This window comes from Pocillopora verrucosa, chromosome 8 (assembly GCF_036669915.1).
Source record: "Pocillopora verrucosa isolate sample1 chromosome 8, ASM3666991v2, whole genome shotgun sequence".
Taxonomy (NCBI): domain Eukaryota; kingdom Metazoa; phylum Cnidaria; class Anthozoa; order Scleractinia; family Pocilloporidae; genus Pocillopora; species Pocillopora verrucosa.
This window is the reverse complement of record NC_089319.1, coordinates 18,620,156-18,639,115: the sequence shown is the minus strand read 5'-3', so window position 1 is coordinate 18,639,115 and position 18,960 is coordinate 18,620,156. Positions and strand designations below refer to the sequence as shown.

Sequence of the window (18,960 nt, the reverse complement as noted above, 5' to 3'; positions counted from 1 at the left end):
ATCCGCGCGTTATGTAACCTCTTATCAATCTCTGAAGAGTTTAAGTCCTGACCTTACTTTGTCTACTTTCAGGAATAACACTTAAGCGATCAGGTAAACATCCTTCAAAAAGCAAGCTTAGCGTACAAATTTTCGAAAGAAAAACTAAATATGAATAAGATTCTGCTTTTATTAAAATTTAAAGAAAGAACGTAAGTCAGCTCTCCTCTACATAAATTATTAAGCACTTACCAGGCGAGATATACGTATAAATTTTAAGTCCTGATGCGAAAAGGTACTGACCAGCAATGTAAGAATTGTAGAGACTGTATGGGGTATTTATTTTTAACCTTTATCTATAAATGCGCGAAGGCGCTAAAGAACGCACGTAACTTGAATTCAAGTCCGAACAATACTGACCCGCAACGTACGCATTGCATAGTCTGTAAGGGGTATATTCTCTTTATACATAAATACACAAAGGCGCTAAAGGACGCTAAACCTCAATTTGAATCCTTATGAAATAAATGCTGATTGCTTTCAAACTGCACGCAAACTGCACGCAAACTGCACGCAAACTCCAAATCATGAGCTTGATGATTCGTCCTGTTCCTTCAGGAATAAAGTTAACATCCTACCGATCGACTAAACATCGCTTAAAACGCAATCTCAGCATAAAAAAAAAAACTTTCAGAAGGAAAAACTTACAAATAAATAAAAATTGTGCTTTTATATTAGAGTTTGAAGAAATAAGGTGAGACAGCTCTTTACATAAATTATTTAGTATTTATCGGGTGAGACATATGTGCAAATGCCTCGTCCTAACACGGAACACCTGACTTTTGAACTCCATAATGAATTATTTACAGTGAGACGGACAAAGACCTTTGGAGTTGACACTGGGGAAGAGAAAAGACAAAGCAAAGCGCCATAGAAGAATGATTAAAAACTTTATATCTCGTGTAGTTAGCCTTTTTTTAACTTATTTTTTTCAGTCACTATTTAATTGAATCGGACGAACATGTAGAAACTAAGGTTTAAAACAGCGCAATCTTCTTGTCAACATCATTAAATCACGATCTTCTTAAGCTCAAAATTTTCAGTAAAATTTCATCAGATGATATTTGACGCCAAACAAGAGATTGTAAAGTTTCTATTCTCTTGTTGATGCCTATTCTTTGTTCTTTTGGGTTTAGTGTGTAGAAAATTCAATGGAGAGGATGTCCTGATAGGGAATCAGTTTTATTCTGCGGCAGTTTTATTCTGACTAATTACGTAATCAGCTGGTCGAGTGACATCACTTTCCCGCCAAAATCAGCGTTCCATGGCGAGATCGGGGAGGACTGCTCACGATAATACTGATAATAGCAGACATAAGGGAGACTGACGATTCAAACATTTGATCAGTTTGTTTTCACGGATTTCCAGGATGAGTACTTTCCCGTATTTCACCTCAAAAGGAAGACAAACACGCTCGGCGGCTAGAGAAGCAATCGCAGCTTTGTCAACGAACCAAAAGGAACCAAGAAAGCACATCAAAATCGAATACGAGAAGCGACATGAAGAAGACTCGTCCAGGGACGACAAGAAAACTGAAGATATTGCGGCCAAAAAGCTTAAAAAAGACACATCCACGGCACAAACACAAGGTTCAACTTGGCAGCCTCCTAACTGGAGAGAGCAGCTTGCTAATATTCGTGAAATGAGAAAAACACGTGATGCTCCAGTTGATTCACAAGGATGCGAGAAGACAGCTGATGAGAGCCAGTCACCAGAGGTGAGAGGAGATGAAATCGGCAGTCCAGTGGGGTGGGGTAAGGGGAGCCGACACAGTGGTCTCCTCTGAGCCAACTAAGCTTGTTTATGAGAGGTAGAAACGTTTGGGTAAAATTTACCACTTTTTGTTTGGTCAATGTCAACACATTCATTTACCCTCAGCAATTGATTGCATCCCACTTTTCATTTGATTTATTGACCAGATAAATTATGACAAATAGTTCAACAGCTATATGTTTAACCCTTTACACCCCAACATTATAGTATGCATATTCTTCATACAGTTCTCCCCACATAGCCTAGGGTAATGCCAAGGAGAATTTGTGTAACAATCAGGAGCTTCTTTGCTTGGTGATCATTTCCTTTCTTCTTGTGACCTTGATGTGTGATTCAGGGGTGATAGGGTAATGAGAAATTAGATGTTAGTCACTCGTAGGTGTCAAAGGGTTAAGGTGGGTGAGGATCAGTTTGCAGAGTATGGCAGTGCACGCACAAGTTCCTTTTTAAAAGTCAACTGCATGCCAAAATTGCTGCATTGCATCAAGATCTGCAATACTCTGCAGCGTGGGAGGAGGTTGAGGTCTCCTCATAAGAACCTGGACAACTGGACCAGTCTATTTTCAGAGATCTTGCCTTACTGATGTTTATTTGTCAAAATTTTGTGATGATTTTGGTTTCTTTTTTTCTTACTTGCAACAATAGAGATCTTCATGTATGAGCTACTGGGATAAAAGTTGTAAGGATACACTCTCCTCCTGGGGGTGTAAATTTCCCATTTAACCCTTTAAACCCAAAGGATGAGTAACATCTAATTTCTCCCTACAACATCACTCCTGAATCACATATTAAAGTCATGAGAATTAAGGAAATGGTCATCAGGAAAGAAACCTTTTGATTGGCAAACAAATTCTCCTTCTCAGCACCTTAGGAAATGCATAAAAAACAGTATGGAGAATATGCATACTGATGTTAGGGTGGAAAGGGTTAAAGAGTAACCAGTCAGAAATCTTACCTTGCATATAGGGTTGAAATTTCACTTCTAATCAGAAAACAAAGTCTGCTGATTAAGCTTGCCACATCATCAGACTCAACTGAAGAGTTTGTTCAGAAGAAAGAGGGTGCTTACAAATATTTGTATAATTCTACCATTGTCCTATCACAGACAATGAAAACTATGCTGCATACTATCTGGAATTTACGAGGAGAATTTGTTTGACAATCAGGAGCTTCTAGAATTGGACATCATTTACTTTATTCTCATGATTTTAAGTATTTGATGCAAGGGTGAAACTGTCAGGAGAAATTAGAAGCCAGTCACTCTTAGGGGAAAGAGGGTTAAGACAGTCCAGTATCAATGGTTCATCTATCCTCACTTTTGCAGACAGTCTGATATCAAGTACTTATCTCCCTCATGCTGTCAAGTCAAACAAAAGACCAAGTTACTTTTGCTGCAATGGAAAAGCTAAAGGCTTATGGATTAACAATAGAGAACATACTTACAACATCAACAAGCAAAATTGGTGAACTTATCTACCCAGTTGGCTTCTGGAAGGTGAGTAAATTTTTATGTTAGTTAGAAACTTGATTTTGACAGAATTTACTCACTAGAAAAGCAACTTGCAAAATAGTCAGAAGGCTTTCTCTCCCCTTATTAAATGAAAGTTTTGAACATTTTTTAAACACTTACTAGCTTAGTAGGGCTTTTTAGAATAGCTACTGATGATAATTTTTTCATCATCAGTCATGTTAAACAGGGTTCAGGGGGGTCTTATATTAGCATTTTACTGAAACAAGGGGGCTATTCCAAGTTGTTTTATTATTTTCACTTGTCACTTTTTCACTTACAAAGAGGGTTAGACTGGTTTGTATATATCCTCCATAGAACCCTCTGAGTCCCCTCCCTCCCCACCTTATTACAAAAAAAGCACTTGCAGAAGTCTAAAACTAGAAACCCTTGTAAACCTTTAACTTCCAGAGGTGACCAATATAAAACTTCTCCCAATAATATCCTTACATTATTCAACAAAAAACTAATGAGAATATTCAAACTTATCAGGTAGAAATTGTTGTCTTGATCTAACAATAACTTCTTGTAACTAATTTGCAAGGATATGTGTAGCAGCTAGAGGGGAGAATTACTAATCAGATCTTGGGAGTTAAAGGGTTAAGCCTATCCTACCAATGTGAAATATGGCTTGGTACAACATAAAGTATTTTCCAGGGTACTTATCATAATTATGCTTTGATTGTAGAAAAAAGCTGATTACATCAAGAATACCACTAAAATTTGTGCTGAGAATTACAATGGAGACATTCCACCAACAGTAGAAGAGCTGGTCAAACTTCCAGGTGTGGGCCCAAAAATGGCGTATATTACCATGGACATGGCTTGGGGACAAGTGACTGGAATTGGAGTTGATACTCATGTTCATAGAATTTCTAACAGACTGATGGGTCAAAAAACCTACTAAACTGCCAGAGGAAACTAGAATTGCTGTAGAAAGCTGGCTTCCAAGGTAAAAGTGATTTTGAATGATACCAAGTTACGCAAATTCTCTTCACCAGGTATTTTGCTCCTTCCCAGCCAAAGCCTTTTCACTCACTGCCACATTTTAGAGACCCAGATATTGTGCAAGTTCCAAACAACTTTTACAAATATTCTGAAATAAACAGGCTTTTGGTCCTTCCTGACTTTCAAGGACCGTAATGGAAAAAGGAAATTTTTAAGGACTTTGAGACCTAGATTGAAGGTTCTATAGATGCATAGCAAACCTTGACTATCATATGCTGTTTACCAATAACCAACAATTAAATAATTAGAGTGTATGGTTTCAGAGACTAAATTAGTGAATTCTTTTTCTGTTTCTCAGAGAGGAGTGAGATGAACTGAATGTATTGTTGGTTGGATTTGCTCAACAGACATGTCTTCCTGTAAGTCCAATGTGCAAGTTCTGTCTTAACTCCAAGATCTGTCCTGAAAGTCGAAGAAGGAGCAGAGGAAAAGCTGAGGAGGAAACTAAGAAAAAACTTTCACCCAGAATGGATGGAAAGGACACTAAGACTTAAGGGGAATTGAGTTTTACTTTAACTGAGGCTGTCCTTGTCTTTATCCTTGGACCACATTGTGCAAAGCTGGGTTCAGGTAACCTCATGTTTAGTGTGAAATCTGATATCAGATCTTAACCTTTTAACTCCCACAGGTGATTCACATGTAACTTCTCCTTACAATATCCATGCACTATCCAGCAAACAGGTAATGAGAATATTCATTTGTATCAGGTAGAAGTTGTTATCTTGATCTAATTCTCGCAACTAATTTACAAGGAAATGTTAAGCAGGTAGAGGAGGAAATTAATAATCAGATCTTGAGAGTTATAGGGTTAAAGCTATAGAAGAAAATTCATTATAATTTGTTTCGTCTACGATTTGATGATTGGATGCCTTTAAAAGAATAAAGAAAATTATCCAAAAAAGGCTTTTTAACAAAGCAGTAAAGAAACCTGGATTAAAATTTTACCCCGGGTTAGCACTAATCAGCCTTCCAACAACTGAGCCCAGGTTAGCATTGGTCCTCAAACCATGTCTCAAGACAACTGTGTAAAATAAATGTACAGGTTCATGATACAATGGATAAAAGGCGAGATGGAAGCAAAATCAAAGACTGTGAGACCTAGGTAACAAGTTGCTTTTTGTGTCAAAAATGTTTTGTTAGTGGCACCCCTTCCTTGAAGGGAGAGATCTGCCATTGAATTTGATGTAGAATTAGTTTATACTTTAAACAGTGGATGGCAATGAAGGCGCGCTCTGATTGGCTACTCAAACTCCTTTAATCCTTTGCTATTCGCCTTGCAAAGCTATTCACAAGTATCTATAAGACCCCAACAGTCTACCCAACAGGGTCTACCGCGGAGTGCAGGGCAACATCCCCCTGTATCTCCAGCAACAGAGACTAAAGACCCCCCTCCGAAACCTAATGTCTCCATAGCGGTGGCTCCAAGTGGTATCGTTTTGTCGTGGTACATGGCTCGATCTTGAGGAGAGACACGCGCCTATAATGAACTATCAACTGTTTGCGCTTCAGGACGGCGGCACAACGGAGAACCCTCACCAGTGGAAGAAGATTGGAGTCGTCAAGACTTTGCTGCTTCCTATGGCTTGCACTCTGACTCAGTTCTCATCCGGCAATAAGTACCACTTCTTGGTACGTGCTACTGATGTTAATGGACGACAAGGTGAGTGCAGTGAGGCCTGCACTATTACGCTCAAGTGAATCATCTTTGGCAAAAACAGAAACTGTCTTGTACAGCTCATTATCGGCACTAATGGTACTTACATATAACAAACTGAGTGTGGAGTCTTCAAGTTAGGTTTATACCCTAAGAATACAGCGGCAATAAGTGGTAGACAATCTGTACAGTCTGAATTTGGAGTATTTGTGAATCGAAATTTAATATATGTCTTCCTTGCCGTTGTTATACGGCAAGGAGTTTATAGGAAATCATTATAAGATGGTGTGGGTGTTGGGATTTTAAACCCTTAGGCTGAATGTGAAAGCGCGATCTCAACCTCTTTCCCAGTCCTCTCCAGCATGAACCTTGAGAGAAAACAGATAGAACCCTGGAGAAGAGGTCCTCCCCCCCTCTTTTTTTTTTTCAAGTCATAGAAAGCTCTCCGAACTTCGTTGAGTTGAGTGAAATCTTTCAGTTCTTCCATTCGTTAACATCTAACTTGCAATACTTTTTGTTTTAGTCTATTTTTTTTTTTGCTCGACAATACGTTGAAGGGAAGAGATCAGGTTCGCGGAGGATTTAGCGGCCAAAATATTCCGACGCCCCTTTAAACAATTCGGTTTACAATTACTTTTCTTTTGCCTTTCTCTAACGACTGTTAAGTCTGTGAAGTAACATACTGGCCTCTTTTACGGATAGTTTTAACAGTCCTTCAGGAAATGTGCTTTTTGTATGTACATACTTCCATTATCGATGGCAACAATTGGCGTTGCACTTGTTACATATTCGTGGGCTATTAAATTACTATGATGAAAAGACATGCTTAGAGGTTCAGGGAAGTTGCGAAGGCTTTATTTTACAAACACCTTTTCATGGTTGTTTATTTTCAAGAAAGTAAAAGCCTATTTCACTAACACGGTTATAAAACCAGACCATTCGTAAATAACAATTTTTGAAACATGGAGTTGGCCTGTAACTTCAAGGTTTGCTTTTGATCGCTTCACTTTGTTTTGATGATGGTCTGTTTATAATATGAGACAACAGTTCGTGGGGTGCTAATGGAACATCACCATTGGAAGGAAAGGTTTCACATTTCACTTCAAGTTGAAGAAAGCGATTTCATGTCGATATTTAAAACCTAGTGCTGGACTAAATTATGTGTCAATGTATGCTATGCTATTATGCTAATAATATATCAATGGATTTCAGTCACCTTCACAGCTGTTTTTGGTTGTAACGCTACGCAGCACCGAGCGTTACATGACAACTTGAGTTTCCATTGCAAATTCTATGAAGGCTACATTAGTTAGTGCCCAGATCTCTTCGTCGAGTTCCTTGCATCCCTGAAGGTGACGTATGGTGACTATAGCAGTTTTGTTCAGTTATGCCTTACTTTCATCTCAGAGAGATTTAGGTCAGGGTGAAGAGCCCAAGGACGCCAGACTGGACCACCCCTTGAATTGAGATTAACCTCGCCACATTGGTTTGCCCACCATGCACCATCAGCAAAACACTTTCCAAGGAAGTTGTCATTATCTTGGTCTGGTGTGCCGAATTTCATCCCTCGGATGTTCAATTTAGGATCTGTATTTCCATAAAACCCATTTCCGATGTTTCCTTCGTACGAAGTCATGTCGCATCGATACTTTTCTGTTTCGTCAGCTACCCGAAACCCACCATATTTGGCATATCCCTTTTGGCCGTTGGTTCGGTGCAGATCTATTCGAAGAATGCTGTCTGAAGAGGCGATTCGGTGCAAGTTGTCGTTTCCAAGCCAGAATTCTTTGGACAAGTCGCCAAAGCCTACTCGATACTCTACCCACGTTCGTCTAAAGCTTTGCTTGTATGGACGGGAACGTCTCTGAATCACAGTCCACCCACCTCCATCTGTGGTTTGGTCACAGTACACGTTTATGACCCCTTGACCATCTGGGTTGATTTTATAAATGCCATTCTGATTCGCTCCCAGGGTTTTCAGCTGCTGACAGCTTCTCACTGTACGTGGAAAAAAGGAAACATAATATGATACTTGTTGCTGAAAGGAAATTATCGCAAATTTAAGTGTTCTTCTCTTCTATTTAGTCACGACATACCCACCTCCGCTGTGCTCTTCGCAATACACTCCTTTATAATCCTGTCTACATTCACACGTGAACATCCGGGGATTCCAACACGCGTCAACACATGTTCCACCATTTTGACATAAAGCCGAGGTGCAAACAGGTCTATTTCCTCCCTGGGTGAAAATGGGAAGAATGGTTAAACGTACTTTCATCCTTTTATTAGGCGAAACTTACCATGAAAATACCTCATTAGGTTGAAATATATTCTCGTTCTTAGAGCTAACGTTTCTCTTTCAAAATGAGTATAGAAGTTTGATAGTTTCAAAGTTTTGAGTAGGAATTAATCTTTCCCTCTCCTGTTTTCCTTCAAATTTCGTTTCCGGTGTATATCGAGCAACGATTTTGTCTCTATTCGAGCAAATTATATTTACCCAGGATTTCCTTCTAGAAAATAGGCATTTTATGACATCAATTGTGTCAATAACAAAATTCTCGAGAATGAGTGGTTCTTTTATCAGTAAAACAGCTCTTATTTGCGGCTTGATTGACTGTTCCATGTCCAAATTGTTTGATTTCACCTGTCCAATTATAAGCACTTAGCAAATGTTAGCCAGTCAAAATGGAAAAATATCTGAAGTGCATTAAGCATTCGATATTTCTAACAACGTTTAGACTTCCGACCTGAACTTTTGCTATATGAATCAATTCATGTGCGCATGTTTAAATTAAGGTTTTCATTCCTGCTCGTAATTTCAAATCATTCGCCCGATTGCTGCCTGAATTGTAGTCCCGCCCACTGAGTTCCACCACATTTCAACTTACTGTGTTTCGGGCTAGAAATGAAGGTCTTACAAACGCTGCTCTGTCTAAATGTTCAGTTTTAGGCAGCCATACCGTTCTCTGAGATAGAGGCATTTATTTGACCTCTCGATATGATTTTGACACCACCTTGCTCAGAAGATAGAATTTGAAAAACCGAAGACCTCAAAGGTTCCTGCGCTTGGTAGGTTTAGCACTGATGATTAAGTTTCTAACTGATCTATAAATTTCTATGACTCACCATCTGTGTCGTTGGCTCGTAGTAAGTGATGCCTTTTCTTAAAACAAAGTCATTTGGGGCTGTCGCTTTTGATTGGTCACTTAATTCACATGTTTTCCCTGAGTTTGCATAATTAAACGATCGACAGCGTGCATCCCGTAGGCATTCCCACGTACAGTCTATCGAGCACGTGACAGTGTGGGTAGCAATCACGTGATTAACCAGAGTGTAGCCTGGAACAGATGCAAATATATCGTCATATATGAGAGTTTTCTTCAAGATATATCTTACATAAAACAAAAAGAGAGAAATCAATAGGACATTGACGACTTGATGAAAATCGTAAACATTTATAAGATATTAGGAACACTTTGATTGATCGAAAGCCTATCGTTCATTGTACTAGTAAACTCAGGGCTCCATTTTTAAAAGCTAGAAAGCGCACTTTCTATCATTTTCTTTAGGCGTCAGTGCACTTGGAACGTTGGTAATCATGCACCCTCGGGTCGTGATTTACAACTTTTCCTCGTGTTCTCCTAACATACCGTGTGAGTTTTTGCGTCTGAAAATCGACAGGAAGTGAAAAGTATTGCTTAGATATTAACATATTTTTACATGGAATTATTTTTCTCATGTTTCGAAAATTACTCAGTCTAAGTTTTCGTAAATTTCCGGCCAGTTCTATCTTAGGCTGTTCGCAACTCTTCGATATACAACAAGCGAATACACAAGGCTTCAAAGTTGTTGGTTCTTAATTCTGGAAACCCCTATAATTAAGATTCCCACTCATCAGACGATTTTATGCTCCGATCACAACGAATTCGATCACCGGTCCTCCTATTCATCCTCATCGTCCTTGTTGGCCATGGTTTATTCTTTATTCATTATTATTATTATTATTACCTTTTTCAGGATGTTCATATCTTCTTAAACAAGATAACCGACCAGGGTTCGACATTCCTGTTAGACTTTGAGCTGAGGGAGTTGCAAACTTCCAGCACAAGAGAAACTGAGAATGGAAGAGTAAAGTGAGTCGCTGCATTGTTTTCAAGTTACTTCCACTCGGCTTTTGCAATAGTTCACCATCAAGATAAAGTCGTGATAAGGAAGCTTTGACCTCAATTAGTCGCTGGTGCGTCAACTTGAAAATGAATAATGTTCGAGTAAAAATAACTCTCATCCACAGTTTTTTTTATGTGTTGGGTTTTAGAAACTTAGCAGGAGACTGGCGAATAACATTAATTATTAAAAGCTCGATCACCTTCAAAATCTGAAACATTTAGTAAGGATTCTCTTCTATTTCTATTGAAGAAAGATTAGACGGTTTAAGGGGGGAAAATAAGTGTGCAAGGTTTTCTTAGGAAGACATTGATAACATTTCACGACATTCGTTCACTGACTGAACCAGTTCATGTGCTAATTATAGCATTCTCTTTTTTCTCAATTGCCATTGATTAATTAACTTAACCGTTTTCTGGGTTTTGTGGTGCTCTAGAATTTAAAACTAAATAATAGAAGTCTTGAATTTGAAATTAGATAAAGAAAGAATTTAGTTAAAACTAGATAAAATTAGATAAAAACAGATTGCATCCATATAGACAAAACATGAAGGTTTTATCCGATCTTTATTGTGGGTTCAGTTCGCAGCTATGTTGACCCTTGAACTCCCAAGATCTGATTGTAAATTCTCCCCTCTAGCTGCTACACATTTCCTAGTAAACAAGTAACGAGAATTTGGTGTAAGATCAAGACTATTAACTTCCACATGATAAGTTTGAGTATTCTCATTACATGTTGGCGGGTAATGTATGGATGTTATAGGGAGAAGTTACATGTTAGTCACTTGTGGGAGTTAAAGGGTAAAGCATTTTGAGGTAATCCGCGCGTTATGTAACCTCTTATCAATCTCTGAAGAGTTTAAGTCCTGACCTTACTTTGTCTACTTTCAGGAATAACACTTAAGCGATCAGGTAAACATCGTTCAAAACGCAAGCTTAGCGTACAAATTTTCAAAAGAAAAACTACATATAAATAAAATTCTGCTTTTATTAAAATTTAAAGATATAACGTGAGTCAGCTCTCCTCCACATAAATTATTAAGTATTTACCAGGCGAGATATACATATAAATTTGAAGTCCCGATGCGAAAAGGTACTGACCTGCAATGTAATAATTGTAGAGACTGTATGGGGTATTTATTTTTAACCCTTATCTATAAATGCGCGAAGGCGCTACTTTAGGGTTCTAACTCCATAATAAACATCAAAGCAAGCAGACGGGGGACCAAAACATGACGGTCCTTGGGAAACTGTTCGTTATTGCACGTCAAGTTCCCGGCTATATTAAGCATACTGAGGTTAAAAGTTAGTTTATTAGGCAATCTCTTTGATTCACCTGCTACGTAACCTCTCAGCAATAAAAAGTTTACATCCTGAGGTTGGTGCTTCTTCCTGCTTGGGTTCAGGAATAACGTTATTATGATCGGATAAATATCGGAATAATACTGACCCGCAACGTACGAATTGTATAGTCTGTAAGGGGTATATTCTCTTTATACATAAATACGCAAACGCGCTAAAGGACGCTAAACCTAAATTTGAATCCTTGTGAAATAAATACTGATTGCTTCCAAACTGCACGCAAACTCCAAATTATGAGCTTGATGATTCGTCCTGTTCCTTCAGGAATAACATTAACATCCTACCGATCGACTAAACATCGCTTAAAATCTTAGCATAAATGAAACTTTTAGAAGGAAAAACTTACAAATAGATAAAAATTGTGCTTTTATATTAAAGTTTGAAGAAATAAGGTGAGACAGCTCTCTACATAAATTATTTAGTATATACCGGGTGAGACATATTTGCAAATGCCTCATCCTAACACGGAAAAAAACAATACCTATTTTGACTTTTGAACTCCATAATAAATTATTTACAGCGAGACGGACAAACACCTTTGGAGTTAACACTGGGGAAGAGAAAAGACAAATCAAAGCGCCATAGGAGATTGATGTAAAAATTTATATCTCGTGTAGTTAGCCTTTTTTTAACTTATTTTTTCAGTCACTATTTAACTGAATCGGACGAACATGTAGAAACTAAGGTTTAAAACAGCGCAATCTTCTTGTCAATTATCATTAAATCATGATCTAAGGAGGACTCCCTTCCAATCTCATTCATTTCATCTAAATCGCCCCATCTAAACGTTAATTAGTTTCAGTTAAAACCATTGATTTAGTTTGTTGTTTTAATATGGTAAAATTTTGATGTTTCATTATTTTCATGTTTGCCACTCAAGTTCGTGTAAATTTTAATCATGAACACTTCTTAAGCTCAAAGTTTTCAGTAAAATTTCATCAGACGATATTTGATGCCAAACAAGAGATTGAAAAGTTTCTATTCTCTTATTGATGCCTATTCTTTGTTCTTCAGTGTGGAGAAAATTCAATGGAGAGGATGTGCTGATAGGGAATTAGTTTTATTCTTCGGCAAATGTCCGGCTTTTTGTAGTGACTAATTACGTAATCCGCTGGTCGAGTGATATCACTTTCCCGCCAAAATCAGCGTTCCATGGCGAAATCGGGGAGGACTGCTCACCATAATACTGATAATGGCAGACATGAGGGAGACTGACGATTCAAACATATGATCAGTTTGATTTCCAGGATGGGTGCTTCCCCGTATTTCACCTCAAAAAGAAAGACAAACACCATCGGCGGTTAGAGAAGCAATCGCAGCTTTTTCAACGAACCAAAAGGAACCAAGAAGGCACATCAAAATCGAATACGAGAAGCGACACGAAGAAGACTCGTCAAGGGACGACAAGAAAACTGAAGATGTTGCGGCCAAAAAGCGTAAAAAAGACACATCCACGGAACAGACACAAGGTTCAACTTGGCAGCCTCTGAACTGGAGAGAGCAGCTTGCTAATATTCGTGAAATGAGAAAAACACGCGATGCCCCAGTTGATTCACAAGGATGCGAGAAGACAGCTGATGAGAGCCAGTCACCAGAGGTGAGAGGAGATGAAATTGGCGATCCAGTGGGATGGGGTAAGGGAAAAGCCAACACAGTGGTCTCCTCTGAGCCATCTAAGCTTACTTATGAGAGGTAGAAACGTTTGGGGTAAAACTTCTGCACAGCCCCATACTGTTGTAGAACAAATCTGTTTTCCCAATGGCAATGTATTGTTTTTGTCATTGTTTTCTCTACTTAAGAACTGAATGCATAATGTAGAATGGGGCTGTGCAGAAATTTTACCACTTTTTGTTTGGTCAGTGTCAACACATTCATTTACCCCCAGCAATTGATTGCATCCCACTTTTCATTTGAGTTATAAGATAAATTATGACAAATAGTTCAACAGCTATATGTTTAACCCTTTACACCCCAACATTATAGTATGCATAGTCTCCATACTGTTCTCCTCACATATCCTAAGGTAATGACAAGGAGAATTTGTGTAACAATCAAGAGCTTTTTTGCTTGGTGATCATTTCCTTTCTTCTTGTGACCTTGATGTGTGATTCAAGGGTTATAGAGTAATGAGAACTTAGATGTTAGTCACTCTTAGGTGTCAAAGGGTTAAGGTGGGTGAGGATCAGTTTGCAGAGTATGGAGTGCATGCACAAGTTCCCTTTTAATAGTCAATTGCATGCTAAAATCACTGCATTGCGTCAAGATCTGCCTTACTCTGCAGCCTGGGATGAGGTTTAGGTCTCCTCATAAGAACCTGGACAACTGGGCCAGTCTATTTTCAGAGATCTTGCCTTACTGATGTTTATTTATCAAATTTTTTGTGATGATTTTGGTTTCTTTTTTTCTTACTTGCAACAATAGAGATCTTCATGTATGAGCTACTGGGATAAAAGTTGTAAGGATACACTCTCCTCCTGGCAACCATTCTTAAATTTCCCATTTAACCCTTTAAATCCTAAGGATTAGTAACATCTAATTTCTCCTTACCATATCACTCCTGAATCGTACATTAAGGTCATGAGAATTAAGGAAATGGTCATCTGGAAAGAACCCTTTTTATTGGCAAACAAATTCTCCTTGTCAGCACCTTAGGAAATGTATAAAGAACAGTGTGGAGCATATGCATACTGATGTTAGGGTGTAAAGGGTTAAAGAGTAGCCAGTCAGAAATCTTACCTTGCATATAAGAAATTTCCCTTCTAATCAGAAAACAAAGTCTGCTGATTAAGCTTGCCATGTCATCAGGCTCAACTGAAGAGTTTGTTCAGAAGAAAGAAGGGGCTTACAAATATTAGAATAATTTTACCATCATCCTATCACAAATAATGAAAACTAATTGACTATGCTACATACCATCTGGAATTTACGAGGAGAATTTGTTAGACAATCAGGAGCTTCTAGAATTGGACATCATTTCCTTTATTCACAATTTTAAGTATTTGATGCAAGGATGAAACTGTTAGGAGAAATTAGAAGCCAATCACTCTTAGGGGAAAGAGGGTTAAGACAGTCCAGTATCAATGGTTCATCTCTCCTCACAATTTCAGATGGTCCGGTATCAAGTACTTATCTCCCTCATGCTGTCAAGTCAAAGAAAAGACCAGGTTACTTTTGCTGCGATGGGAAAGTTAAAGGCTTATGGGTTAACAATTTAGAGAACATTCTCACAACATCAACAAGAAATAATTGCTGAACTTATCTACCCTGTTGGCTTCTGGAAGGTGAGTAAATTTTTATGTTAGTTAGGAACTTGATTTTGACAGAATTTACTCACTAGAAAAGTAACTTGCAGAATAGTCTGAAGGCCTTCTCTCCCCTTATTAAATAAAAGTTGTGAACATCTTTTAAAAACTTACTAGTGGGGCTCTTTAGAAAAGCTACTGATAATAATTTTTTTCATCATCAGTCATGTTAAACAGGGTTCAGGAGGGTCTTATATTAGCATGTTACTGAAACAAGGGGGTTATACCAAGTTGTTTTATTATTTTCACTTGTCACTTTTTCACTTACAAAGAGGGGTAGATTGGTTGATATATATCCTCCATAGAACTCTCTGAGTTCCCTCCCTCCCTCCCCCCTCCCCCTTTATCATAAAAACCACTAGCAGAAGTCTAGAAGTAGAAAAAGAAGCAACAAAAATGGCTCAAAATCTGACACTGAGCTTCCTTTTAACTTGTAACCCTTTAACTTCCAGAGGTTATCAATATGAAACTTATCCTAATAATGGGTAATTTAGTGCTAACAACTGAGTTGAAAACATAAATTGGCTAGCATAAAGGGTAAAAAAGCTGAAATTTCAAGCATTAGCCCTTCATCAGAGCAATTGGAGGAACTGTGGGTTGTGTGTGGGTTTATATGCAGAAAGTGGAACTACACTATTATTTTGTCACCATATTCTCACCAATAGTGTAGGTCCTCTTTCTGCAAACTTCCAAGTGTGGGCCCAAAAGTGGTGCATATTACCATGAACGTGGCTTGGGGCAAAGTGACTGGAATTGGAGTTGATACTCGTGTTCATAGAATTTCTAACAGACCTGAGGATGGGTCAAAAAACATACTTAACTACCAGAGGAAACTAGAATTGCTGTAGAAGGCTGGTGAAAAGTGATTTTGAATGATACCAAGTTAGGCAAATTCTCTTCACCAGGTATTTTGCTCCTTCCTTGCCAAAGCCTTTTCACTTACTGCCACATTTTAGAGACCCAGCTATTGTGCAAGTTCCAAACAATTTTTACAAGTATTCTGGAATGAACAGGCTTTTGTTCCTTCCAGACTTTCAAGGAGCAGAATGCAAAAAGGAAAACTTTAAGGACTTTCAGACCTAGGTTCAAGATTCTCTAGATGCATAGCAAACCTTGACTATCATATGCTGTTTACCCATAACCCACAGTTAAATAATTAGAGTGTATGGTTTCAGAGACTAATTAGTTAATTCTTTCTCTGTTTTGCAGCGAGGAGTGGGATGAACTGAATGTATTGTTGGTTGGATTTGCTCAACAGACATGTGTTCCTGTAAGTCCAATGTGCGAGTTCTGTCTTAACTCCAAGATCTGTCATGAAGGTCGAAGAAGGAGCAGAGGAAAAGCTGAGGAGGAAACTAAGAAAAAACTTTCATCCAGAAAGGATAGAAAGGACACTAAGACTTAAGGGGAAATTAAGTTTTACTTTAACTGAGGCTGTCCTTGTCTTTAGCCTTGGGCTACATTGTGCAAAGCTGGGTTGAGGTAGCCTCATTTCCTAACAATATCCGTGCACTATCCAGCAAACAGGTAGTGAGAAGGTAGAAGTTGTTATCTTGATCTAACACCATATTCTCACAACTAATTTACAAGGAAATGTTAAGCAGGTAGAGGAGGAAATTAATAATCAGATCTTGGGAGTTATAGGGTTAAAGCTATAAAAGAAAATTCATTATAATTTGTTTTGTTTACGATTTGATGATTGGATGCCTTTTAAAAAATAAAGAAAATTATCCAAAAAAGGCTTTTTAACAAAGCAGTAAGGAAACCTGAATTAAAATTTAACCCTGGGTTAGCACTAATCAGCCTTCCAACAACTGAGCCCAGGTTAGCATTGGTTCTCAAACCATGTCTCAAGACTGGTTCCAACTGTGTAAAATAAATGTACAGGTTCATGATACAATGAATAAAAGACGAGATGGAAGCAAAATCAAAGACTGTGAGACCTAGGTAACCGGATGCTTTTTGTGAAAAAATTTTTATAAGTGGCACCCCTTCCTTGAAGGGAGAGATCTGCCATTGAATTTGATTTAGAAATTAGTTTATACTTAAACGGTGGATGGCAATGAAGGAGCGCTCTGATTGGCTACTCAAACTCCTTTGCTATTCGCCTCGCAAAGCTATTCACAATTATCTATAAGACCCCAACAGCCTACCCAACAGGATCTACCGCCGGATTCAGGGCAACATCCCCTGTATCTCCAGCAACAGAGACTAAAGACCCCCCTCCGAAACCTAATACAGCGGTGGCTCCAAGCGGTATCGTTTTGTCGTGGTACATGGCTCTTGAAGAGAGACACGCGCCTATAATGAACTAGCAACTGTTTGCGCTTCAGGACGGCAGCACAACGGAGAACCCTCACCAGTGGAAGAAGATTGGAGTCGTCAAGGCTTTGCCGCTTCCTATGACTTGCACTCTGACTCCGTTATCCCCCGGAAATAAGAACCACTTCTTGGTACGTGCTACTGATGTTAATGGACGACAAGGTGAGTGCAGTGAGGCTTGCACTATTACGTTCAAGTGAATCATCTTTGGCAAAAACAGAAACTGTCTTGTACAGCTCCCTATCGGCACAAATGATACTTACATATAAAAAACTTAGTGTGGAGTCTTCAAGTTAGATTTATACCCCAAGAATACAACGGCAATCAATGATAGACAATCTGTATAGTACTGAACTTGGAGTATTTGTGAATCGAAATTTAATATATGTCTTCCTTGCCGTTGTTATACGCCGCTGAAGCCAAACGTATTTATATCTTTTACTTCTGGAGGGAAGAATGGCGATCTCAGATGCGTGAAATTTGTTTTATTACGCCAAAGATACGAATTAATCGATTTTCTACAGTATTGATGGTTACTGTTTTGTAGATTTTGTTTGCTTTTAGAAATAAGAGATTTTAAGAATGTGTTGCCGTCGTTTTTTTTTTGTCGTCGTATAATGACGGGTAGAACGAGCGTTTAACTATTGATCAACCCTTTTGATGTGTTATTTTCAACAATAGGGGATCAGTATGAGATGGTGTGGGTGTTGGGATTTTAAACTCGAACGCTTAAATCCCTAGGCTGAATGTGAAATCGCGATCTCAACCTCTTTCTCAGTCCTCTCCAGCATGAACCTTGAGAGAAAACAGATAGAACCCTGGAGAGGAGGCCCTCTCCCCTTACATTTTTTTTTTTAAAGTCATAGAAAGCTCCCCCGAACTTCGTTGAGTGAAATCTTTCAGTTCTTCCATTCGTGAACATCTAACTTGCAATACTTTTTGTTTTTGTCTAATTTTTTTTTTGCTCGACAATACTTTGAAGGGAGGAGATCGGGTTCGCGGAGGATTTAGCAGCCAAAATATTCCGACGCCCCTCAAAACAATTCGGTTTACAATTACTTTTATTTTGCCTTTCTCTAACGACTATGGTAACTTTGTCTGTAAAGTAACATACTGGCCTCTTTTACGGATAGTTTTAACAGTCCTTCAGGAAATGTGCTTTTTGTATGTACATACTTCCAATATCGTTGGCAACAATTGGCGTTGCACTTGTTACATATTCGTGGGCTATTAAATTACTATGATATAAAGACATGCTTAGAAGTTCAGGGAAGTTGCGAAGGTTTTATTTTACACTTTATCATGATCTTTATTTTCAAGAAAGTAAAGGCCTTTTTCACTAATACAGTTATAAAACCAGACCATTTGTAAATAACAGTTTTTGAAACATGGAGTTGGCCTGTTACTTCAAGGTTTGCTTTTGATCGCTTCACTTTGTTTTAGTCTCTTGGTATCTTGAAAAAGGATTAGACATGATGGTCTGTTTATAATGTGTGACATCTGTTCGTGGGGTGCTAATGGAACATCACTATTTGAAGGAAAGGTTTCACATTTCACTTCAAGTTGAAGAAAGCGATTTCATGTCGGTATTTAAAACCTAGTGCTAGACTAAATTATGTGTCAATGTATTATTATGCTAATAATATATCAATGGATTTCAGTCATCTTCGCAGCTGTTTTTGGTCGTAACGCCACGCAGCACCGGGCGTTACATGACAACTTGAGTTTCCATTGCAAATTCTATGAAGGCTACATTAGTTAGCGCCCAGATCTCTTCGTCGAGTTCCTTGAATCCCTGAAGGTGACGTATGGTGACTACAGCAGTTTTGT

At 38.4% G+C, this 18,960-nt stretch overlaps 2 protein-coding genes and 1 pseudogene across 2 annotated transcripts; 2 read left to right on the top strand and 1 right to left on the bottom strand.

Annotated features, from left to right (window-relative positions):
• Window positions 1-1,395: 1,395 nt before the first annotated feature.
• Window positions 1,396-4,821, top strand: LOC136283034 (endonuclease III-like protein 1; annotated as a pseudogene).
• Window positions 4,822-7,362: 2,541 nt separating this feature from the next.
• Window positions 7,363-10,044, bottom strand: LOC131792772 (fibrinogen-like protein A). Its single transcript, XM_066171196.1, has 4 exons — window positions 9,990-10,044; window positions 9,108-9,319; window positions 8,082-8,220; window positions 7,363-7,979 (listed from the first exon to the last, which is right to left on the bottom strand). The coding sequence occupies exons 1-4, from the start codon at window positions 10,042-10,044 to the stop codon at window positions 7,363-7,365; spliced, it is 1,023 nt and encodes a 340-aa protein (XP_066027293.1).
• Window positions 10,045-11,376: 1,332 nt separating this feature from the next.
• Window positions 11,377-14,759, top strand: LOC136283033 (uncharacterized). Its single transcript, XM_066171195.1, has 3 exons — window positions 11,377-11,449; window positions 12,754-13,140; window positions 14,614-14,759. The coding sequence occupies exons 1-3, from the start codon at window positions 11,377-11,379 to the stop codon at window positions 14,757-14,759; spliced, it is 606 nt and encodes a 201-aa protein (XP_066027292.1).
• The last annotated feature ends 4,201 nt before the right edge of the window (window positions 14,760-18,960 follow it).